This window comes from Zootoca vivipara, chromosome 13 (assembly GCF_965207765.1).
Source record: "Zootoca vivipara chromosome 13, rZooViv2.hap1.1, whole genome shotgun sequence".
Taxonomy (NCBI): domain Eukaryota; kingdom Metazoa; phylum Chordata; class Lepidosauria; order Squamata; family Lacertidae; genus Zootoca; species Zootoca vivipara.
In genome coordinates this window covers 7237515-7262871 of record NC_142596.1, presented here as the reverse complement: position 1 = coordinate 7262871, position 25357 = coordinate 7237515, and the positions used below count along the sequence as shown (strand labels likewise).

Here is a 25357-nt window from a genome sequence, read left to right as displayed (position 1 = left end):
AACTCACAGGATGACATTGATATTTCAGCATCTCGAAATGTGTTTTCAATGCTGTCATGCCTAGAAAACAAACATGGCTTGTGCCTGCCGTAATTCTGCACTGTCTCCTGATACTCACATTTAGTGGACTCTTCATAAGAGCTTGTGGTCCCAAGAGATGATGTGGGTCTCCATTTGTTGCGTGCAGACTCCAGTTTCTGGCGACTATGGGGAAATGTTATATGGTAACTGTCAAGAGATCAGTGCAAGCAAGCAGAGATACCACGAAGCAATCCTGGGCTATAGTAAACTTACTGACCTTTATGGACCTAAGTCAGGCATCCCCAAACATCGGCCCTCCAGATGTTTTGGACTATAAATTCCCATCATCCCTGACCACTGGTCCTCTTAGCTAGGGATCATGGGAGTTGTAGGCCAAAACATCTGGAGAGCCGCAGTTTGGGGATGCCTGACCTAAGTTATTCATGCCCATTATCTTCAATGGGTCTACTCTGAGTAGGACTAACATTGGCTCCAACCCAATATACATATATAACTGGAGGAGGACCCTCTCTTAGTGTACAGCTATCTTTCAGATGATCAAAGAGTATGAAACTGGGCAGCCTGCTAAGACTTCCCAAGAGCCATTTGTCCTCAGTGGCTGGCACAGAAAGCAGGCTCACTTGCTTAAAGCAAGAAGGATCCTGCGTGAAAAATCATCTGCCTGGACCTTTTCTTGCCCACAGTCCACAGCCAAGCAACCCCCCCCCCATCAGCCTCTTGCATGTGTTGAGCAGTCAGGCTCAGTTCCCAGCATCCAAGGGAAAGGACTATGCTGCTCATCAATATAAGCTGCCAGTCACGGGAGTCCCTTGGCATAAAGCAGCCCCTTTGAAATGACTGGCAGCTGCATAGTTGCCATCTAGGCTTCCTGCCTGCCTGCCACATCAAAGCTCCTCCCTTTCTTCTTGCCTTGGCTGTTGGCAGAATCAGCAGTACAATCTCTCCCCTCCCTCCAACTTTCAAGTTAGTTGTCCTTAGAAGGCCAGACCCAAGAGCCATGTAGGTTTCTTGAAGGACAATGATCACCCACACCAGCTGTCTAATTGGCATGCTCCATTTGGCTTGGCCAAAAACACGACACATATTGTTTCTCTCCTGCCCAGATGTTGAAGGAGCAGCCAGCAAAATAAACATGCCCTTGAGTGGGCATGAACATAACAAGCAAACCAACCAAACAACTTCATTTTGACATTCCTGTTTAATGGGCAGGAGTAATAAAAATGCAACTTAATGGTGGACTTTCAAAAGGGTAGACCAAACATGGTGTGCGAGGAAGTGTCTGTCAACTATCCCTTCCCAAGGGCCTTCTTACTGCGACTTGGGAAGATGACTCCTGCAACTTGCCAACTTCAACTCCTCAGTTTAATTAATTCTGGGAAATGCCAGTTTCCAAGGTCCAGTTTTTTAAATGCAAATAGAAAACCAGGAGTGCCCCAACTAGGCATTTCCTGGTCTATATTTATATCTATCAAGGCAGGGAGACTGAGGTTTCTCAAAATGTGCACTACAAATATTGTATGCTATTCAATTTCAAGACCCTTGCTAGTTTCCAGGCTTATAATGCCTTATAAGGGAGAGGTGCTGAATGATGTCTGAGGTGGGGAGTCTCCCGGTTTCCCCGGGAAATCCCCGTTTTTCCAGCTGTTCCTTGCTGAAAAAATGGATTTTTTTGTTTTTTCCCGGTTTATTGTGGCACGGTGGCCATTTTGGAACTGGGTGGAGCATGCTCAGAAGCAACTTTTGATGCTGCTCTGCCCAGTTCCAAAATGGCTGCAGTGCGACTTCTGGTGCGACAGCCATTTTGGAACTGGGCAAAGCAGCATCAAAAGTCACATCTGAGCATGCTCCGCCCAGTTCCAAAATGGCGGCAGCGCTACTTCCGGTCTGCTATTTCCGGCCCGGTCCCTTATTTCTATGACAGCAACTTGGCAGGTATGGTGGGTGGGGATGGGTAGCAGATGAGCTCTGTCCTATTGACTGACTCTACTAGGTGCCAACTCTAAGGTCTGTGACACCCTTGAGCAGGAAGTGTTGATAGCATGGCAAATGGAAATTACTCTTAGGTTCCATTCCTGGTAGCAAGGAATGATTGGTGATGATCTACTTTTCTCCTCCTCATATCCTTTCCCATATTTTCTTCTCCCCTACCTGCAAGGGCTTTGCAGAAGTATTTAGTGTGAGATGCTGCCATGATACCAATAGTATCTAGCTCCTCTTTCCTCATTAAAAAAAGAAAGAACCTGGTTGATGGCTTCAGTGAAGTTGAGGATTGGGACAGTGCCTGAAACTGAATCTAGGCACGGGAAATGTCATTAGTTCCTTGGATATAAGCCCAATCACCATTTACAAAGTTCAGCCTCCCACATAAATCAAGGTTACAGTATGTGGAGACCCCAGTTTTCAACAGTGGCTTGGAATCTGTTTCACAAAATCTATCTTTGTTCGTGTCTTCAAGCCTAGATGTCATAAAATGAAGCCTAAGCTATATGGGGCTGCCCTGAGACATTTCTGAGACATTTGCTCCCCTTTTTGCGGCAGCCTACTATGGGATGTGACAATATGTGGAATAAGCACAGGAAAACACAGTTCCATCACAATCATGGCCCAGAAAAATGGTCTGAAAGCAAAAGTGACTAAAGGAAAGGATTTCTGCCTCTGAGCAGTGCCTAGCTAGGAGTCAACCAACTTAAAACCATCCATAAGACCTTCTAGAAAGCAAGGAGTAAACAGAGCAAGCAAAACAAAAAAAAATGATGAAACAAAATAAAAAAATTCCTTCCAGTAGCACCTTAGAAACCAACTAAGTTTGTCATTGGTATGAGCAGGGGTCAGCAACCTTTTTCAGCTGTGGGACGGTCCACCATCCCTCAGACCATGTGGTGGGCCGGACTATATTTTTTTTTGGGGGGGAGAACGAATTCCTATGCCTCACAAATAACTCAGAGATGCATTTTAAATAAAAGCACACATTCTACTAATGTAAAAACATGCTGATTCCTGGACCGTCCATGGGCCGGATTAAGAAGGCGGTTGGGCCACATCCGGCCCCCGGACCTTAGGTTGCCTACCCCTGGGTATGAGCTTTTGTGTGCATGCACACTTCTTCAGAAAGCTCATACCAATGACAAACTTAGTTGGTCTGTAAGGTGCTACTGGAAGGATTTTTTTTTATTTTCCCCTGACTACAGCTACCTACCTGTAACTAAATAAATGATGCAAATTATTATTCCCATTTCATGGAGATGAAATGAGAAGGAGCTAAATCCTAACTGGATGTAAATGTGGGTTAATTAAGAGTACAGTGGTGCCTCGCTTAACGAATGCCCTGCTTAACGAAATTTCCGCTTAACGAAAGGATTTTTCAAGCGGAGGTTGCCTCGCTAGACGAATTCGTTTTATGAAAAATTTGTCTAGCAAATCGCGGTTTCCCATAGGAATGCATTGAAATTCAATTAATGTGTTCCTATGGGCAAAAAAAATTTCAAAAAAATTCAATGCATTCCTATGGGATTCTCTAGACGAATTTTTCGTTATAAGAAAAGACCCGTGGAATGAATTAAATTCGTCTAGCAAGGCACCACTGTAATTTGGAAAGACTCTTAATGGGTTTCCAGGGCATGGCACTAGGCTACACTATGAATGACAAATGATGGGCAGACAAAGGAATATCTGCCCATCCATCTGTCCCATCTAACATTTTGCCTGTTTGGGTTTAGAGAAACGCAGGAAAATGGAAGTTCTTACCTGGTCTTTTCTAAGGGCCTGCCAAATATCCTTTGAACTAAATATATCCTTCTAAGTAAGTAACTCAGAGTCAAGGATCTCTCTGTGGTACGGATGCTTTTTGTGTGTCCGTTGGTCCTTCCTGTTTGCTCTTGGGCCACACTAATGTACCTGTGACACAAATCCAGCACTTTTCTGGAGAACAAGTGATTTGCCTCCTGCTGCTGTTCTGCCCCCGGGGAACTGGCATTGCGCCATCCCGGCAATGTCAGAGAGAGGTGATTGTTCCTTGACATAAGTCCAAGTGAGACTGGATAGAGAAGTCTCAAGATATCTAAATACTGAACACAGAGATCGTCCAACTCCCCATCCACACCCCAAGGCAAGAGGCACGACAAGAGGAGCTTTGCTGCATCCATGACAACGTTCACATTGACTTTTCCTGATGGCTGCCTCCGAACCTTCTTTGAACTCTTCGGCTTTTTGTGTCTTTTGATGCCGCCACTTTGTTCCAAAGAGCCCACTGCATTACTCTCCCCAAATGTTTGCTCTTCAGCTGCAACTTTGACTTGCCCATCCAGCGGAAAGAGTGACCCAGAAGTTCTGTTTCGTTTCAGCATTAGCATCCTTTTGTCAGCTGTGCTTTTAGCTCTCTTTAGAGCGTCATAGCTGTGGAATGAGCTGGATGACTTCAGTCCCTTGAGCTGGGCTGAATGCAGCAGCTCGGCCAATTTTTCCAAATCAAAGAGAAGGACATAAAAATGGATGTTCTGTCGCTCTGTCTTCACAGGCAGGATGGTAAAAGGCCACTGGGTATGGCAGGCAGTGGGCAGCTGAAAATAAGAAGAACAAGAACAAGAATAATGTACATTTTGGTCAGCCACTAAAAATTACCGACAGCAAATAGTACAGCCAACAGAAGGGTAAATATAACAAACCATTTCTAAAAGCAAAATGCAACCAACAACCAAAAGCGAATGCAAACCAAAAGTCAAGAACAGGCATCCCCAAACTTCGACCCTCCAGATGTTTTGGACTACAATTCCCATCTTCCCCGACCACTGGTCCTGTTACCTAGGGATCATGGGAGTTTTAGGCCAAAACATCTGGAGGGCCGCAGTTTGGGGGTGCCTGGTCAAGACTGTTAAATTAAAGCATCCTCAATCTCTGGTGACCCACAGAAGGAGTCGGAAGGGTTTCTCTTGGGAGAGCACTCCAGGCAAGGCCCTGTCTCTTGTGTGTCTCCACCACCACCGTTCAGCCCAGACACTGATGTCCAGCACGAGGGCCTTCTGGCGGTTCCCTTGCTGCGAGAAGTGAGGTTACAGGGAACCAGGCAGAGGGCCTTCTCGGTAGTGGTGCCTGCCCTGTGGAACACCCTCCCATCAGATGTCAAGGCAATAAGCAACTATCTTACTTTTAAAAGACATCTGAAGGCAGCCCTGTTTAGGGAAGTTTTTAATGTTTAATGCTTTTTATATTCTGTTGTGAGCCGCCCAGAGTGGCTGGGGAAACCCAACCAGATGGGTGGGGTATAAATATTATTATTATTATTATTATTATTATTATTATTATTATTATTATTATTATCATTACATATTATTACAAGATGGCACTGAGAGCAAAGCAACCCCAAACAGGGCATGGCATTTCAGAGATGGGCAGGTGGCAAAATGGATTTGTATGGTGGTGTTCTATTGTAATGTTAACTTTTTGTAAGCTGCCCTGGAAACCTGTTGAAGGGGAAAGTATACATTTTCAAAGTTTGTTAGGAAATGCTCAGAGAAGGAATCCTTTCACACTCCCCCAAAGCAAACTGCTTTCTTTGATGACTACCACAACTTCCAATGCCTTGTAAGACAGTTTGGGGAAATGTTTCGGAAGCTCCTTTTAAAAACAGGCAGAGTGAAGTAAAAATACAATCCTCACATTTTAATTGTGAGAGGTGAAGTCAATTTGGGAGGAGGGTGCAAATGGTGCCTGTGTTGGCTGCAATTGGGGGGGGAGAGTATCTTTCCCCATTTTTGCTCCTTCTGCTTCAGCTCCTCCATGTAGAACTACCATGCGCAATTCAACAAGAGCCAAGACTTTGCTGCTTCTGCTAGTGCTTTCTGCACACTCAGTGACTAAAAAGGGGGAAAGAGTCTCTGGCAAAACTCAGCAGAGAGAGGATGCTAATCCCCTGCTTCCAGGGGAAAGGTCACTCTTCTCTTCCCCCTCATCCCCAAATACATCAATACAGGCTATTAACCTTAACTGGTCTAAGCCAGACCCACCACACAAACATTTTATGGAAAGTACAATGGAAATGCCATTTTACCAGGTGACCTTTTCATCTCTGCAGGCTCTTTGCCGCTGGGATTCACCTGCTTCTAGGAACTACGTCTTGCCCACTTAGAATGCGCACGTCCATTAGGAAGCAGAGCACTTGAATTCTTCAGGCACTCCGGCTTCCTGATGCCAAGGCATCCTAACGGCAGGATTAGTGCTAAATCGAGAGACAACAGGAGCAACCAAAGCTTTCTCCTTCCACAAGGGAACCAAGAAATGGAATCATGTGGTAGTTTTGCAAAGAAAACCACCCTCCCTCCTCCATTAGAGGGAGAGGTCACCACACCCCATGTGCTCTCTAAATAAAGGCCTGGTTTCCCAGTGGCACGGACACCGGGATGGTTATTTATACCTGTGGAAAACAAGGAAATCTGGATGCTTTTACACCTAGGTCTGCTAAGTCTGCAAACGAGAAACTGTTGCCTTTTGATAAGAAACTTTGGATATGAAATAAAAGTCAGAAGCTGCAAGGAAGCTGCTCTGTCCGGAGTCAGGACAGGGCAGAAAGGCTCCAGAGATTGTCACGCCCAAAAAACTTGGGAGAATCAGAATGCCGAAGGTGAGCAACATACAGGCCCGCCAACTCATTTCTTCTCAGAAGTAAATCTGAGGCCAAGTCCTTGCACATTCTACAAAGCTATGATCTGGCACACATCTCTCCAGTACACATTTCACAGATCCTGCCTTGGAGAGATCTTCCAGATGCTATTTGAATATTCATATCTGCCTGAAAGATTTTCTCCCAACAAATCTGAACATTAATCAGACGTTCATACGCACAGTGAATAATCACACATTCCACACCAACATTTCTTCTATTGGTCCTAGAAGCTGGCACAGCCAATAGTCAGGGATGACGACGACGATGGGAGTTGTAGTCCAGAACATCTGGAGGGCACCAGAGTTAGAGATGCCTCTTCTACATCTCAAGTAATATTGGCGCTATGCTTTTGCCATCGGATGCATTATTTGAAAAACTGAATGATTCTTGGGGCTGTTTCAGTCTTCCTTGAAAGCAGCCACTGTAGCAACATTTTTTAAAAGGAATACTGAGAGGATCAGGGAAATTACAGAGTGGATAGCTTAAACTTTATTCCAGGAAAACTGGTGGATAGCGTTGTTAAAGAGAGACCTACGAAGCATATACGATCATACCTCGGTTTAAGTACACCTCGGTTTGAGTATTTTCATTTTAAGTACTCCGCGGACCTGTCTGGAATGGATTAATCCACTTTCCATTACTTTCAATGGGAAAGTTCACTTCAGGTTAAGTACGCTTCAGTTTAAGTACTCCACGGACCATCTGGAATGGATTAATCCACTTTCCATTACTTTCAATGGGAAAATTCGCTTCAGGTTAAGTACGCTTCAGGTTAAGTACGGACTTCCGGAACCAATTTTGTTTGTAAACTGAGGTACCACTGTAGAAGAATAAGTCCTGAAATGGAAGCAGCAGGGCTTCTGCAAGGATAAGTTCTGTCTTACTAAACCCTTCAAATTCTTTCAGAGTGTCAACAAGCATATAGAGAGGGGCGATACAGTTGTGTACTTAGACTTTCAAAAAGCTTTTTATAAAACTTCCTCACCAAAGACTCCTTCGAAAACATGAAATAAGAGGGAAGGTCCTCTTTTATATTAGCAACTGGTTAAGGAACAAAAAGCAGAGAGCAGGAATAACTAGGCAGCTGAATCATGGGCAGGATTCAAAGTAGGACCAAACGAACCATACAAAATGGTTGGCAAGACAACAAGTCCCTCCAACCCCTGGCTATGTTGCTGGCTCTGGGAAGCAAGGAACAAAAATGCAAAGCAGGTTCTTTAAGATGTGCCTGGTGGACAGCAGCTTCCCTTGGCCCTTCTCTGCTGAGCACCCTTACCCCCCACTGGTGCCAACCACCTGCAGCCCTCCTCCACGTATCCCGTTTTCGCTGGGAAACCCCCTTTTTTCCTACCGTTTCCTGGCGGTCTCCCATATAGGTTGTTATCCCGTTATTCTCCCTTAAATCCGCTTCTGCCGGTGGCCATTTTTCTGGTGCCGCTTTGCCCTTCTATGGGCACCAGAAAATGGCGGCGGTGGCGCCAGAAGTTGCTTTTACACGTTTCCGGTCATGCGTAGAAGCGACTTCCGGCACTGGTGCCGCCATTTTCTGGTGCCCATAGAAGGGCAAAGCACCACCGGAAGTTGCGTCTATGCAACTTCTGGTGTCGTGGGCTGCCAATCCCGGATTTTTCCGTCCAGGACTTGGCAGGTATGCCCCTACCCTACCCATATGCTCAAGAGGAGAGGCCGCTTTAGTGCTTGCCATAGCGCAGGCTGCTGCCCAAAGAGACTGCAGCAGCCCCTGGCACCTGTATTACTCCAAACTGTGGGGCCAGAGGCATCCTGGGGCAACACAGTTGACAGATGCTCCATGGGCCCCAACATCTGCTCACCGTGCTGAGTGCTGACACCAGCTCAGCAGCCTGAAGATTGGCAGGACAAATTGCAGGCGAAGAAGCAAGCTGGAAATTGCAGCTGATGCACTGGAGAGGAGGGCCTGGAGAGCCGAGCCAACGAGCACAAATCCATGATCCAACTAATAGCTGAGGCAATCTTCTTCCGAGCGCCACCCTGCCCTGCCGGCAGCAAGGCCTCCATTTTGCATTAAGTGCTGGAGCCTCTTTTTTGCTCTCTGCGGCCACGGCAGGGGTAAAACAACCGAGCGGCTGAAACCCAGCGACCGGTAATAAATTACTATATTGGATGCCTTTTGTTTTCTCCTGGCTGTGGCTTCGCTGTGTCTTCCCTGCTATCATTACCAATTAAAGTGGGGGCTGCTTTGCTGAGCAGCCCCTCGTAATGGCAGCCAGCTCCCTCAACTCCAATTGCTCCGGCAAGAAACACCCGAGGTCAAGAAGCTCCTTTGACCTCTCCCAGCTCACTCCCCCTGACCACTCGCGAGGGGAAGCAATCTCCGCTGAACAGATGGACACTCTGGCAGGCTCTATAAAGCTAAAGAATATCAAGATAAATGGAATTGCACTCCCACCTTGCAGCCAGTTTATGAGCATAAAATATTGCTTCACGAAATCAGCAAACATTTTGGACTGGAAAGGCCACAGCTTAGTGAGCTGCTTGTTCTTGATTACAGAGGCTGGCAGAAATTGCATTTGGTGGCTTGGTGTTTTTTGTTTGTTTGGTTGGTTTACACTGATATCACAAAAATGGGTCCGGATTCTTATGCCACAGAAAGTTCTACTTGTTAGAAGCGTATTTCAAGGCTGCTTTGACTGCTCTGCTCTCAGCGCACTCACTTTTATGGTTTCTGTAGTTTTTATTTATGTTTTTTTATTTTGTTGTTGTACATCACCCTGATATTTTAAGTCATGGCGGCGCAGTAATGCTTTTTTTAAAAAAAGAAATATAAATGGCCATCTACAAATTGCTTATATTAATATATAAACATTTCCAAGTGGAAAAAATAATCCCAGACCCAGCATAGAGTGTTCAGAGGCCCAGTAATAACTGAGCGTGGAAATGAGCCTTTGTTTGGCATTCAAAAGGCCTTAAATAGCTATGCTGAGTTATCTTCAAATGAAACTTGAGTTAATTTCAGTGACAGTGAAATTTCATATAAAACCAGGTTCTTTGAATGTCAGTACAGCTTCCTCCTTTTCAAAAATGCCCATGCCCTTGAAGAGAAGGGTTCTGTTTTGTTTTTAAAGTTCCTAGTCATTTGCGAAGGGTGGGGAGGACACTTGTGTAACTTGTGTAAGGACACAAGGAACGACTTAGGGAGCTGGGTATGTTTAGCCTGGAGAAGAGAAGGTTAAGGGGTGATATGATAGCCATGTTCAAATATGTGAAAGGATGTCATATGGAGGAGGGAGAAAGATTGTTTTCTGCTGCTCCAGAGAAGCGGACACGGAGCAATGGATTCAAACTTCAAGAAAGAAGATTCCACCTAAACATTAGGAAGAACTTCCTGACAGTAAGAGCTGTTCGGCAGTGGAATTTGCTACCAAGGAGTGTGGTGGAGTCTCCTTCTTTGGAGGTCTTTAAGCAGAGGCTTGACAGGCATATGTCAAGAATGCTTTGATGGTGTTTCCTGCTTGGCAGGGGGTTGGACTGGATGGCCCTTGTGGTCTCTTCCAACTCTATGATTCTATGACAGCCAAAGTCTCCCAGTGGGCTCACAAGGCAGTGGGGCAGACATGGGACCTAGTGCCAAGAAGCTGTGTGGGACCAGGGGCAGGGGTATAGGGCATGCACCCCCTCGCCCGCCCTGCCAACCTTCAAGCAACCTGATCCTGGGGACAACTCTGAAGGCACCTACCCAGTCCTGCTGTCAGGCTCCAGGAGGCTGGACAGTTCCCCAGAGCGGCATATGGCTGTGGGAGCTGTCCAGCACCCAAAGCGTCAGAGCTGCTGGCTGTTGACACCCAAGGTGGGAGTGGCAGGCCTATCAGCACAGAGCTAAGACAGGGGGGTACAGTATCTGAGAGGTTTCTATGTTCTCATTGACTGCTGCTGCTCTCCACACACACTGCAATGCCAAACAGCATAAACAGCTCTGCCTCATTTAGCACACATTTAGGAATATAAGCAGAATTCATTCAAATGTTGAAGGCTCTACCGATGGTGGAGCTCAGGCTAGACCTTGGGGCCAAAGTCCAGCCTCCACCCTGCCTTCCACTACCAAATGACCACCCAGGGAATGACAGATTGGGGGGGGCAGCAGCAAGAAGGCCTGGTCTCAGCCCCACAAGGTTGACAGTGGTTACCCCCACTGTAGCCTTTCATACCTTTAAAACCATTTTATAGGTTGGCGGAGAAGGGAGAGCCAGGTGATTGCAGGTGGTCATTTCAATATTTTTTCCTTTCACTTTAAAAATGCTTATCATCTTCTTCTTCTTTTTTACAAGTAAATGTGCTTAGCTTTAGGGCTGCAGAAGCAAACCTTGTTTTATTCCTGTAGTCTTGGAGATTTAAGTGAGTATAAAATGTGAAACGCCACATGCTCAAAGTACAGTATTTCTTTTTTAAAAATCAGGTTGTCCAACCTTTAGTGTGTGTGTTTTGGTGTGGGGGGGGGCTGTTTATTTTTTGCTCTCATATGCCAGGAATGTAGGAGCCTTTGTAAACCCTGGCATGGCTGGAGAGAAGAGCAGTCTGCGTCCTAACCAGAGTAACACACATGGCTGTTTAGTGTGTGTGCGTGAGGACCATTAAGTCAAGGGTCTAAAATTATCTAGCTGCAAGACTGGCCTCTACACCAATTTTCTTGTCATTACATTGACCGGAGGGGGGGCAGTGGAGGGGCGAGGAGCAGCAGAGACTTTCAAGATTGGGGGAGGGAGCATCGATCTGCTGCCTCCCCCCTTTCCATTGTCTGAAGCTGTCAGGGATAGTCTTTCCTTCCTTCTCTCTGTGAGGCTCACACACACCTCCTCCCCAGCCAGGCACTTAAAACTAGCAGCTCCTGACAACAGAAAGAGATGCTCACAATTGGGAGCTTTGAATCTGGAGGTGGGCGCTACATTTGTGGGCCTAGATGCTGAACACATTTATTTCTGAAGCCATTTTAACTCAGGGGTGTTAGGGAACTATATCAATGCGCTGACATACAAGCTGTAGTTTATTTCATGTTAAGTTCCCTCACAATTAAGTGTTAATAATAATAATACTCAATTCAGTTTCCATTTTCTGCTTCTATGTAATGAAAAACACAGAACCATAGCAATAGGGGGAGGACTCTTGGTTTAGGAGAAAAATCAGGACTCTTGGTTTAGGAGAAAAATCTCCCCCTATTGTTATGGTTCTGTGTTTTTCATTAAAGCAGAAAATGGAAACTGGACTGAGCAACGAATCGAGCAAAGGAAATGTTTTCCTTTGCTGCATACACAGCACTGGAAGAGAGGTAGACTCCTAATCTGGGGAACCGGGTTCAAGTCTCTGCTCCTCCACATGCAGCTGCTGGGTGACCTTGGGCTAGTCACACTTCTCTGAAGTCTGTCAGCCCCACTCACCTCACAGAGTGTTTGTTGTGGGGGAGGAAGGGAAGGGAGAATGTTAGCTGCTTAGAGACTCCTTCGGGTAGTGATAAAGCAGGATATCAAATCCAAACTACTACTACTCCTCCTCTTCTTCTTCTTCTTCTTCTTCTTCTTCTTCTTCTTCTTCTTCTTCTTCTCCTCCTCCTCCTCCTCCTCCTCCTCCTCCTCCTCCTCCTCCTCCTCCTCCTCCTCTCTTCTGTTCTTTGGGTGGTGGGGAGCAGCAATCATTTTTAAAGGTTGGCTGGTACCTACACAATCAAACCCTTGTGCTGCAAAATGGCGGGAGGAAATGGGTCTCCCCTACAGAAGCTCCAGATTTAGGTGGTTCCCCCACACAGAGCATAGAGCCATATAATTGAGCACATCCGTAATTGAGAGATCCGTTTGGGTGCGTCGGTTTTTGGCCTCACGCAGGGTGCCGTATTATGAAAGCTTACCAAAGACCACCTCTCATGTGGTGCCAAGAAAGCCCCATGCCCAAGCCTTCTTGCTACCCCTAGCCAGGTATTCTGTCACTAAGGAGTTGCAGGCTTGGCTGGATGGCAATGATCAGCACCAGGCCAGAGAGGAAGCCACACTGCCAGGGAGGCCAAGGAGCCCACAGAAGAGGAATCTGTTCTAAGAAGCAAAAATCGCCCAGTAAAAAAAAAAAATCATAAATCCGCAGTTGGATGATGTCTTTATTAGGACCGACGACAGTGCCACAGAGTAGTGGCAGGCTTTTGGAAAGTTGGTTGGTACTAATAAATGTCTTACTGCCCAGCTGTGGATTTTGTAAGACTTTTAATAACAGGGGAAAAACGAGCAGAGTTAGACTGTCATTCCAGCTCTAAAACTGAAGTACAGAGGCAACCGATTGTATGCAGAAATGCAATTGTAATGCCTCAAACCAAGGGGATTTCTTTGCTTTCAGGTGGATTTATGTGCAATCTCATTTAGGATCACAGATCTACTGATAGAAAAACATCTACTTTGCCAGCATTTGTTGCCTGTTTTAGTCTGCAAAGGCACATGCACACACACGCACACACAAACCAACCCTGCTTTAAAACAGTAGCTAGGTCTTCGTTTCTAAATGGCAGATCACCTTATATAAACCCGGAAGGAGAAGTGAACAAGAAAAAGAGCAGGTTGTTTTGAACGAGAGGCCAGTATTGATTTTCTCTCCTCTGCAGCAAAACACCTCCCCCCCCTCCCAATCCCATTCAGCGACTGTCAAAACCTCCCTTTAACAGCTGGAGTCAAATTGTGCTATTTACAGCAAGAGCCCTTGTCAAGTGGACCATAAGTATTCTCACAATACCCTATTCAAATAGGCTTCACCACACAAATTGCCCCCCCCTCAATGACTGAGGCAAGTGCTGAGGGTCTGATTTTGGGGAGAGGCCCCTTCACCCCTGTTCAGAGTGGCGCTTTCTCTGGCAAACAATGCTGCCGTGCATTAGGGGGCCTTTTGATGCTGGGAATAATTAAAAACCTGTTTAAGTACGTCAAGGGAATTTGACGACACACGTGCTTCATTTTGCACTGACGTCACTTGTCCCACCAGGAGGAACGGGGCCAACTTTATCTTCTGGGCACAAGTCCCAGTTCCGCACCAAAAAGCACCCAAGCAGTATGAAATCAGAGCCCTTGGGTCCTGGTGGCTGCAATTTCCATGAGGACAAATATGTTGATACAGAGAATCTGTTCAGAATCTGGCCAGCCGTGAGGTACAAGAAAGGTTCCATGCAGCAGCCTGCCTCAAGTGCTTAAAGGTCCCCTTCTCTTCCATGGGAGGCATTTAAGCATGTGGTTAACTCTCCCCTTTCTGGAATTCAATGAGACTTGAAAGTGCTGGAGTGTGGCTGGCTCATTCCCTGCCATTTCAGGACTCTGTAGAGCTTTGTTTTCAGTGGAGATCTTTTCAGTCTCCCAGCAGATCCATGTTACGATTTGCAGAATTAAGCACCAACCCCTGGTTCCAAATCTCATTAGCCACATTCATTTAAATAGCTTTGTTATCTAACTACTACTACTGTTGTTCATCAGTCACCGCTTAGTCTATATAAATAGTGTTATATCAAAGAGGATGATTATCATGCCTAATAGCTGCTCCTAATCAACAGGAGATGATGGGCAGTCACCATTAAATACCTAAATACTAAATGACCCTTCTACATGTGCAAAGACAGGGAACAATCGAGGCTCCTTCCCCACCAAAAAGCCAATGCTTTTCGAGCCGCCGGTATGTAAAACTCATACACTTACTTTAAATCAAGCACAATATAGTTGTATTTCGTATATTTACTGGTCAAAATGTCTTGTTAGAAGTGCCAGTTTCATCTGTAGTTGGTGGTTCTGAGGCATGATCAGTAACAAATTGGAGGGGCTTCTATAATTTAAGTAGCATTTACCATATTTTTCCATGTATATGATGACCTTCTTTCTGATGTTTTTTGCAATAAATTGAGGGTCATCTTATACACGGGTCAATACGCTAAGTAAGCGAGGGCTGGTGCTGAGGCGGTAGCAGGGAAATGTCGGAGAGGAGGCTGCTTAGCCGCTCTTCCTGGCTTGGGAAGAGTATTTGGTGAGTGCCAGTATGTGGTGTATTACGGCACCAGTTCCATCAGCGGGGGGGGGGGGGACTCATCGAAAAGCTGCTCAACTGCTCAGCGAACTTACAAAAGAAGCTCAACAACTGTCGAGGGCTCCCAAAAATAGGGATCATCTTATACAGGCATCCCCAAACTGCGGCCCTCCAGATGTTTTGGCCTACAACTCCCATGATCCCTAGCTAACAGGACCAGTGGTTGGGGAAGATGGGAATTGTAGTCCAAAACATCTGGAGGGCCGAAGTCTGGGGATGCCTGATCTTATACATGGGGTCATCTTATACACGGAAAAATGTGGTATATGGACTTGTTATCAATTTACAGAGCAAGTTCACTCCCAACCAACATCCTGGACCCATAAGGATTCAGCCTTCCAGCCAGCGTGGAGCCTGGGCTAAAGTGGCCAGTTACAAGATCAGCACATGCCTCGGCTCTTGCAGGCAAAGCCTGCTTTAATGTTTTAATGTTTTCCTGAATGGTGCTTTTGTAACCACCATCCCTTTCCGGCGGGGGGGGGGGGGAGCAACTTCGGGTCATGTGGCATCAAGGTAGGTTTCCTGAGTGCTGTCCAAGATCCATGGCAGGGGTTTGGACCAGAGGGCCTTTTTAGGTCCTTTCCGACTCTACAATTCTGCAATTCTTTGATTCGAAGTTCCCCCTTTCTTTGCACTCACCTGATGGTGGGAAGACTTTTCTCGATGAGCAAGGCTGCTGTAGGAAAGAGTGCCGATTTTATAGGAGTTGGAAGATTGGCCATCCAGGTTTTTCTGCTTAGGTGGGTCTTCTTCAAAGACGGCTGACAGAGAATCTGCCGCTGCCATGACTGAGTCCTCACAGCAAGCGAGGATTGCCTGAGCAACTTCCCCAGTTTCATGGCGCTCAAGACTTCCTGGCCAGAGGAAAAATAGTGGTTTGAGAAATTTACAAGCAGCAGAGCATGACTTCACATAAGCGGAGCAGGAGCTCCAGGGCAGGATCAGGGACAAGAAGGTAAGTTGTAGCTGGAGAAGTTCATTCACCAAGGTGAGCATTAAGACTGCCCCATGGATGGCTGTTTAATGCTACCAAGCAAAAAGCCAGCCACAGAATCATACTGCACCTGCCTGCTCAAATGGGAAGTCCCACTAAGCGCAAAGGAAGTTGGTATAGGATTTTGTCAGCTCTGTAAGTGACTTAAAGAACTTCCCAAAGGGGTTCTCTGCCAAAAGCTGGACCCATGTCAGGTATATAAACATACAAGGCGTATGCCATCAAATGCCAACAGTGCCCTTCAGCTCTCTATATTGGACAAACAGGCCAAACCCTATGCCAAAGGATTAATGGACATAAATCTGACATCAGGAATCACAAGACAGAGAAACCAGTAGGAGAACACTTCAATCTCCCAGGACAATCTATACAAGATCTCAAAGTAGCTGTTTTATTGCAGAAAAATTTCAGAAACAGACTGGAAAGAGAAGTTGCTGAATTGCAACTCATTACCAAGCTTAAAACCATGGACAGACCTGGTCTGAATAAGGACACTGGATTCTTATCTCATTATACATGATAAAGCTTTCTTTAGCCATCTCACCCCTTGCTTTTTCCCGCAAGACCAATTGCAGTCGTTAACAGTCGTTAACAGTCGTCAACAGGTTTCTCTCCTATCAGCCAATCACCCATTCCCACCACCCTTCTGAGTAATACCCCTCCCCAGCCTCTGACTATACATAATGGTCTGGTGACTTCTGTTTCAGTGTACCTGAAGAAGTGTGCATGCACACGAAAGCTCATACCTATGACAAACTTAGTTGGTCTCTAAGGTGCTACTGGAAGGATTTTTTTTTTTGACTGCGTCAGACCAACACGGCTACCTACCTGTATACAGTCAGAAAGTTAAGAAGAAGAGCCCCCCCTCACCATTGCCATTCCTGCCTCCAGTCTATGCCAGGAATCACACCATTTAAGTCACCCACATGGTTGGTCCCCATACATAGCTGCTGTGAATGGCATAATTAATAACTGTAATAGGGAATAGTTATAGACACACACTTAAATGATAAGAAATCAGTGGATATAATCATCACATTTTATTCCCTTTCCGGTGAGCAGCTGATTAATTAAATTCTAATGTAGAAGCGGCACAGGATTCTACCTTATATCAAATCATATTGTAACGAGCAACAACAAGAACAGGATTTCTTACCCACCCTTCATAAGGTCCCTGGGTGGGCTGCAACTCTATAGAAATGCGACATTAAAAGCAGTTGGAACCATTTACATTTGGGGCACCCGCTTCCATGTTTTCTGTGTGCTTCCAGGGGCTCTCCAGCATCTGGCATGCTGCTCAGGGCACCCAGAGTGTAAGGGAGGGGCATCATCAGGCTTGTTTCATTCTCCCATTTGTTTTTTACCCTGGAAGCTGCCTGTCTCTCAGCAGAAACACTTCATAACTTACAGGTTAGCATGGAGACTCCAATCCATAGTCAGCATCCATTCAGCATTTGAATGCTGCCCCCTAGTGTTCTAGGCATCAAATGACAAGAGGCAGCTGGTCCCTTTTTTGCTGTTTCTTTTCTTCACAAGTGCATCTTTCCTATCGCTCAGTTATGCTCCATCCTACTTACATTTGCACAGATAGGAGGGACCAGGCCTCTGACTTCAGGAGACCAAGACTCTCCGGCTGACTCCTTGAATTGTTTTCACTGGAAGACAAAAGCCACTGAAGGCCTCCATTTTCCTCCTTCCCTTTCTGTAATATCCTACAGTGGAACCTCGGTTTATGAACACCTCAGTTTATGAATTTTCGGTTTATGAATGCCGCGGACCCATCTGGAACGGATTAATCCACTTTCCATTACTTTCAATGGGAAAGTTCGCTTCAGTTTATGAACGCTTCACTTTATGAACAGACTTCCGGAACCAATTACACCCATGCTTCGGGTTAAGTACGCTTCAGGTTGAGTACTCCGCGGACCCGTCTGGAACGGATTAATCCACTTTCCATTACTTTCAATGGGAAAGTTTGCTTCAGTTTATGAACGCTTCAGTTTAAGTACTCCACGGACCGTCTGGAACAGATTAATCCACTTTCTATTACTTTCAATGGGAAAGTTCACTTCAGTTTATGAACAGACTTCCGGAACCAATTGTGTTCATAAACCGAGGTACTACTGTATCCCTCTTTTCATTGAGAGAGGTCTTCCTCCTCCTCCTCCTCTCTTCCTCTTTGGGACCATCCACACTTTCATTTGTCCCTGATTTCAAGTCACAGATCTGAGAGGGTGTTTATTTTTGTTTTGTCCTGTGGCTTTTCCCAGGAAAACCTGAAATTTACTGCTGAATCAGAACAAATGTCAACCCATAGAAAACCTGATTGGTGGTTGTTCCGATTCAGCAATAAAGAGTGGGTTTTCCCAGGGAAAGCAGCAGAACAAAACAAACAAAACACTCAGACCCATCACTTGAAATCGTGGGACAAATGAAAATGTGGAAGGTCCCTCTATTCTGCTAGACTTTCTTACAGCCATTCTGAGCTGGGATTTTCTTTTCTTTTCAAAAATATTGTTGCATGGAAATCCCAGCACAACAGTAAACTACCTCAGAAGGCACCAAGCACTTATCTATTCATTGAAGGAAGTTTTGATATAGAAAAATAAACCAGTAAGACAAAAGGCCTTCAGTTAAAACCAAAACACAGAGGAAATGGCTGAGATTTCTGCTGATCTGGAGACTGACAGTCTGGTTATATATACATAGCAGTGACCAGAGGAAGAATAACTGCTGGGAGGAGCACAGAGAGAAGAATGCCATCGTGTATCTACAGCAGCACAACCAGACACCTCAATCTGCCTCAGCTGCAACAAAACATGTCTCTCTCGTATGACTCTCTACAGCCACAACAGGCACTGTAAACTTCCAACAGTTTGACTTCACCCTCTAAACGGTGCACTCTTCCATTGTCTCCTGAGACAAACAGATGCCAGCTTCTGGTCTTCTTAAACAGGGCAGTGAGTGTGCAGGGAATGTTTGCTCTGATTTAGCACTAAAGAGTGGGTTTTCCCCTAGGAAAGTGGCAGGACAAGCAGAAAGACCTGTGCTTTCTAGGCATGGGACAAGCAGAACTGCTGTTGAGCCCTCTGTACCTTGTGTGTGTATGTACTGATAGTAAAAATACTGATAATAACAATGATCAAATAATGGCAAAAAGTGCAAAAAAAAGACATTTAAAAATCCAGCAAACCCAAATGTCCAGAATGCAGAGAGACTCATAGTCAAGCATTGCAGAACATATATTTCCTTCATGCTCATTCCAACCAAAGCAGAGTGCAGGAAGGTGCCATAAGCTTACAGAGCTCCCTGAAAACACCTAATGGTTTCATAATTGGATTATATGCCTCTTTAAAGGAATGTCAGCCTTCCCTCAAGGCAAAGTTTGTTAACTTGGGAGAGGGGGCAGGGGAGAGAAGGGGAGGAGGAGAGATCAAGGCATGTGCCTAGTTTCTAAAGGCATTCCACTTGGTTCCTAGAAAGGATGTTGCAATTTACTTTGGTGCCAGGCTCTGACCTTTTCTTGGGTCCAGAGCATGAGAAATAATAGCAGAAATCTGAGCATGTACAGAGTTCATTTCCTTTGCTGCCGACTAGGTAAAGGACCCCTGGATGGTTAAGTCCGGTCAAACTTGACTATGGGATGTGGCGCTCATCTCCACTTTCAGGCCAAGGGAGCCAGCGTTTGTCCACAGATAGCTTTCTGGATCACGTGGCCAGCGTGACTAAACCGCTTCTGGTGCAACGGGACCCCGTGACGAGTGCCAGAGTGCACGGAAACGCCATTTATGTTCCTGCTGCACTGGTGTCTATCTATCTACTCGCACTGGTATGCTTTCAAACTGCTAGGTTGGCTAGCTGATCAGAAGGTGGGCGGTTTGAACTGCTGACTACCAACAAGCGACTCCTGCATGCCTTCTCTTAGGGTCCCAGAGCAGATGTGATGGGCTTGATAAGCCCCAAACATGTGGCCCCCTCCTGGACACCCCAATATTTCTCATTTAGAAACACAGCCTGAGTGTGATATGGTGGAGGTCTTACTCTTTCACCCAGTGCTAGCCTTGTCATAAAGACCTGCCATTTACTTGGAACCAGGAGAACTGTAGCTCAAATGAGTCTGTAGCTGGATGTTTGCAAATTGGCAGAAAAATGTCACAACCATGTCAGAACACAGACAGATTTTTTTAAATAGCACATTGTTGCAAGTCTATATTTTATGCAGTAGATACACAAGCATGTCCAAAATAGTAAGTACCGGTAAACTGTTTCAATAGCAATCACCCAGACTATAAAAGGACTCAAATTTTATATGCTGATTTATGCAGGGTATGATTTCCTCAACGAGCCTTCTTTCCCATGCAAAATACGGCCAGGGGCCCTGATCCATGGATTCTTGCAGCAGAGCAGACTGCCTGCACACGATACTTGAAAAGAATGTTTTAAAAAGGAACTGGTTCTAGTTCAAGTTCATCCTTTCCAAAAAAAGGAACTAGTTCCTCTTTTTACGAAACGAACTAGTTCAAGTTCATCCCAAAGGGGTATTTTGCACCCTTCCAGATGGCAAGAGCATGGTAGCATTGGGGAAGTATTGCAGAGCAACTCAGAATGACGTGTGGATGACGCAGTATAAATCTGGGCACTATTGTTGCATCAGTGTCACAGTGCTGCAGAATACACTCAAAGGAGATGAAAAACGCTAGAGGGACCCCAGTGCTCAGCCTTTTCCAACCATTTGTCTAAGGGATGCCTGTGGGGTGGAACACTGGGGCAGACAAGTCACAACAGTTCCTAGAGTGTCCACTAACAGGAACTTACCTGGAGGGACACCTGATTAAGTTCCTGTTCCTAAAGACATGCAAATGAGATGGTTTAGCTGGGACAAAGCCTCTAACCAGCAGCCATTCTCTCTCTTAGCCTTCTATCCTTCGATGGGAACACATCTCCAGAGAATCTCCAGTTAGGATGGTTCTCACTCTTGGCCTGCAGCCAAGAGTGAGATCAAATGGAGCCTTACTTTACTAAGTAGTCTCCACATGTATGCATTTGTAACTTTTCTAAGCAAGCCTGCCTTTCTGAGATTATGCTGTTAACTCAGGATGAAACTGTAAGTAAACTCTATCTTATTTTATAAACACTGTGTTGTGTATTTCTTTTAAGAGGGACAAAGGGGACTTTGCCAAGAAGTGTAATATTGAAGTATAAAGTATAATATTGTTATAGAGGTTCTAGCGAACCTAACACACACGCTTTGCTGTGCACAAAAGGGGAATGTCACTCTGCTGATATTGGAAGCTTGCTAACACAAGCTTGGATAGGATCTATCTAATAATATATCCTAATCCACATCCCTAACATTCCCACAATGCCTATATAGCAATGAGTCTTCACCCTGCAGAGTTGCTTATGGGGTGTTTACATGTCTTCCCATTATTAATTCATTCAGACACACTTTTCAATGCATTTCCCCATTGCTTTCCAAACACCCAAAAGTCTGTGTTGTGTTTTGTTGTGCTTTTAAATCAGGGGTCGGCAAGGTTTACCTCACCTGGGCAGGTTCACTCCAGTGGAGATCCCTCCGTGGGCTGGATTGCACGTGCGTGATTTCCAGCATCTGCACAGACGCGGTTTCTGGCGCCACGGGATAGAGTCCCCGTGCTGCGCTGTGCCGGTTTAGTGCAGTGGGGGGGGCGCGGTTTAGGGGCAGCTCGTGGGCCGGTTAAACGACCCCCGTGGGCCGCTTGTGGCCCATGGACCTTAGGTTGCCAACCCCTGATTTAAATGCAGAAAGTTCCGGTATGTGCTTGAATCACTCCTGCAATAAAGGGACAGCCTGGAGACACCCTTTATCAGTGCCGACTAACTCAGTGTCACCAGAAATGGAGAGGGCGTGTGCCTCTCACTCTACCTCAGGCAACTGGCCAGCACAGCAAGGCTTCCGAAGTCTAGCTAATCATTCAGAGTCCAAGTTAAATTGCTGACAGTTAGGATTGGCCTTTTCTCTAACTTTGGCATTTCAAACAGAGTTTGCCTCTGCTTAGCTGCTTCTCCAGGCTGGTGGGGTCCGTCCCTTGTGTTTTACGAACAAAAGATGGCGGGGAAAGAGAAGAGAGGCCTTACCGGTCTCAATATCCCAGACGTAAACGGAATCGTCTTCGCATCCAACCACCAAGAGATTTTCCACAGCGTGCCACTGTAGCCTCTTCACAGGGGAAAGGTGTTTCCTGGCCTGCATGAGGCAGGCTCGCTCCTGTATGTGCAGAAGCACCACAGCATGGTCATTGCTACACAAGCAGCACACGATCCGGTGCCCTCTGAACTGCAAAGAAGAAGAATGCCATGGTGAGTCATTCAGAAGCCTGCACAAACACTAAAATGTGCCAAGAGGGTGGGGGTGTGTAGATGTGTAAAAATGTAAAGGGATCTGACTTCTCTTCTCGCTAGGAAACCGCTATGAAGAATAAGGCAAAAGCAAGAGTTTCTGAATGGACCGTGCTACTCATGACACTCCAGGTGGAATAGAAATACATTTACAAGTAGCAGAGGCAGCCTGAGCAGGTCTGAGGAGGGGCTGAGCTCCTGCATCCAGCCAAGTTGCTTGCTTCTGTCTCCTGGGATCCAGCCAGATTTCTGCTCATCCTGTCTGTCCGTCCCCCCAAAAAATTGCTACAAGGAAATGTATACATACAGCCTGTTTCCCTTGGAATAGGACAGGAGGGGGAATAATAAAGCTGTAACACTGGGATTCCAATTACACACCTGTAAACAAAGCACACTTGTGCAAAATGAGTCCAATTTCACACCCTTAACAGCTTTACCTAATGGATGCTGAGCACAGGGTTTTAGTCTTCTAGAGGCACTGAAAATGCAATTATGAAGCTCAATCCTTGCCTTAAGACAGGATCAGCTCCATACAAAGCACCCCCAGGAGACAACTGCCTGCCCCTCCACTTCTTGAAATATCGAGGGAGGAGACGGTGCCACTGAGCACCCTTAGCAACTGAGCCCACATCTGAACTGCTTGACTCCTTCTCTCAGTAGAAAAGAAACCATCAATGGCAAGAAGATGACAGACACCTCTCTCTTCCCTAAGAACTCCTTTGTTGGTTGGTTCTGTGAAATCTAATTTAAAGCCTTGCGAAATCTAAATCTGGCCAGATGAGGGCACCATGGCAAGGCTGAATCACAGGAAGACGGAAAAGGCTTCATCTCATAAATTCCACATGAAACCACCCTGCCCTCTGTCCCTTATTTTGATTATAGACCTCATTGTGCCAAGGGCTCAGAACAAAGAGGCAAAAGCAGCTGTAGAGACAAACCGGGGCTGCTCTGGTGAGGCGAAGGTCTGGGTGGGTACCCTCTTACCCAGGCATCCCCAAACTTCGGCCCTCCAGATGTTTTGGACTACAGTTCCCATCAACCCTGACCACTGGTCCTGATAGCTAGGGATCATGGGAGTTGTAGGCCAAAACATCTGGAGGGCCGCAGTTTGGGGATACCTGCTCTTACCCCTCCCACTTCATGGTACCCAAAGCTCACTGTCTTCACCACCTCCAACCCCTTGGGGCTAACACTGGCTGGCCAGCTTGGCAGGACCCCCGTGCCCTGTGTTTTGGATTATCTGCAGTGGGTAGGGAATATTTTGAGGATTTTTGCTGAGGAACAGAGAGAAATTGCTTTAAATAGTATAGGCTGCTTCTCTGAGGTAACTGAGAGGTGCCGTTGACAGATTTTTTTAGTAAACAGAAGCACTTTTAATTGGCAGAGTTTGCATCCCTGGTTGTCTAAATGCAAATAAGAGACAGATAAAAATGTTTTTATTTTACAATAGAAAAAGTACAAAATACGTAATAAAATTAAGAGCAACAAAGAACCAAAAACTGATTGCAAGCTCTTTCTTCATGGCATATGTCAAAAGCCAGATGCAATTAAATCCTAGGTCAGTGAGCTGAGCAAGCAGTTGTGTCATGTGTGGACAATGCATGTTGTTGTTGTTGTTGTTGTTGTTGTTGTTGTTACTTATTTTGTTTACTGTCTGGTGGGTGCAAAGAATGGGGCTTTGCATTGCTTGTCATGCTGCTGAGTGCTGGGTTTCCTTCTCCTCAGGGGGAAATAAAATCTGACCCTGCCTGTTGCTGTTGTCCTCTAAGTCTTGCCCAAGAACTCAGGCAGGAGGGTAGACTAAGCCCTGTCTCTTCTCTCCTTCCAGGGAGACCCATCTCCCTTACGCTCTTTACTTACCCTGTAGTTCTCTGAAGACAACAGCAGATTCGTGACAGGACCAGCTTGCAGTGAAAAGCAGTGCAATAATTCCCCGGTAAAAATGTCCCACCAGACCACACTGGAGTCCTGGCTCCCTGACATCAGCCAGCTGGGATCAAACCGGGCTGATCGGCCATGGAGGTAAAGCAAGGAGGTCACGCTGGTGCTGTGGTGGCTGAGTATCCTGTGAGGCTGAGTATCCTGTGAGTCTGAAAGAAGGAGGAGAGAGAGAGAGAGAAGTCAGCAATGAAAGCAGAGTCCAACAGGGGCTAACACTCTCCTTACAGAAAAGAGTGCAGTGGTCACCTGGCCAGAAACTGTGGCCACCTTTGCGTACGAGAAGTGTTCATAATCCGCCATGAGCAGAAGAATTATTATAGGGAATTATAGGGCTAGAACTACCTAAATTGTACAGTGGTGCCTCGCTAGACGAATTTAATTCGTTCCACGGGTCAATTCGTATAACGAAAAATTCATCTAGCGAATCCTATAGGAATGCATTTATTATTATTTTTTGCCCATAGGAACGCATTAATTGAATTTCAATGCATTCCTATGGGAAACCGCAATTCGCTAGACAATTTTTTCGCGAAACGGATTCGTCTTGCGAGGCAACCTCCGCTAGAAAAATCTCTTCGTTAAGCGAAAAATTCGTCTTACAGGGCATTCGTCTAGCGAGGCACCACTGCATAGAAATTTGTTTATGTACATGACTACAGTAGCAAGAATGTTTCTTGCCCAAAAATGGACCGAAGAAGTCCCAGCAAAAGAAGAATCAATCAATCAATCAATCAATAAGCTTTATTTGCATAGCTGACAGCCATAGCAACAGAATACACGCAATATACAATTAAAAACAACATGGATAAAAGGATCAGTCATAAGGCAAAAACAAGAGTTTCTGAATGGACCATGCTATGCATGACACTCCAGGTGGAAAAGAAGAATGGATACAAAAACTTTACTTATGGAATATGCAGAAATGGCAAAACTTACCGGAAGAATAAGAAATCAAGATAACAAACTTTTTTTTAATAAAAGAATGGAAATGGTTTATTGTAAACAGATAAGGACATTGGCAGGATTATTGTAATAGCCTGCAGTTTTATGAGTATACATTTAAGTAGATGAATAAATGAGCAAATCAAGTTAATTTGCATATGGAGAAGATATTAAAAATAATTTTAAGGAACCACAGAAAGAGGGGGAAGGAAGTCAAGTTTTGAAATGTGAAAATGATGGTAAAATTAGTGAAATGTCCCCTGCTTTAAATAGGAGCATCCATCCCTCTCTCTTCCTAGCTCGGTCAGTAGAGCGTGAGACTCTTAATCTCAGGGTTG

General features: G+C 45.6%; 1 protein-coding gene across 1 annotated transcript in view; it reads right to left on the bottom strand.

Moving 5' to 3' along the window:
• The window catches only part of WDR72 (WD repeat domain 72), a 76767-nt gene that overhangs the window by 27636 nt on the left and 23774 nt on the right, over positions 1-25357 (bottom strand). Inside the window, exons 12-16 of the mRNA XM_060282691.2 lie at positions 23997-24226; positions 21876-22074; positions 15404-15618; positions 3787-4598; positions 119-204 (exon numbers count right to left, since the gene is read on the bottom strand). Coding sequence (XP_060138674.1) covers positions 119-204; positions 3787-4598; positions 15404-15618; positions 21876-22074; positions 23997-24226 — 1542 coding nt within the window. The remainder of the gene's footprint in view (positions 1-118; positions 205-3786; positions 4599-15403; positions 15619-21875; positions 22075-23996; positions 24227-25357) is intronic.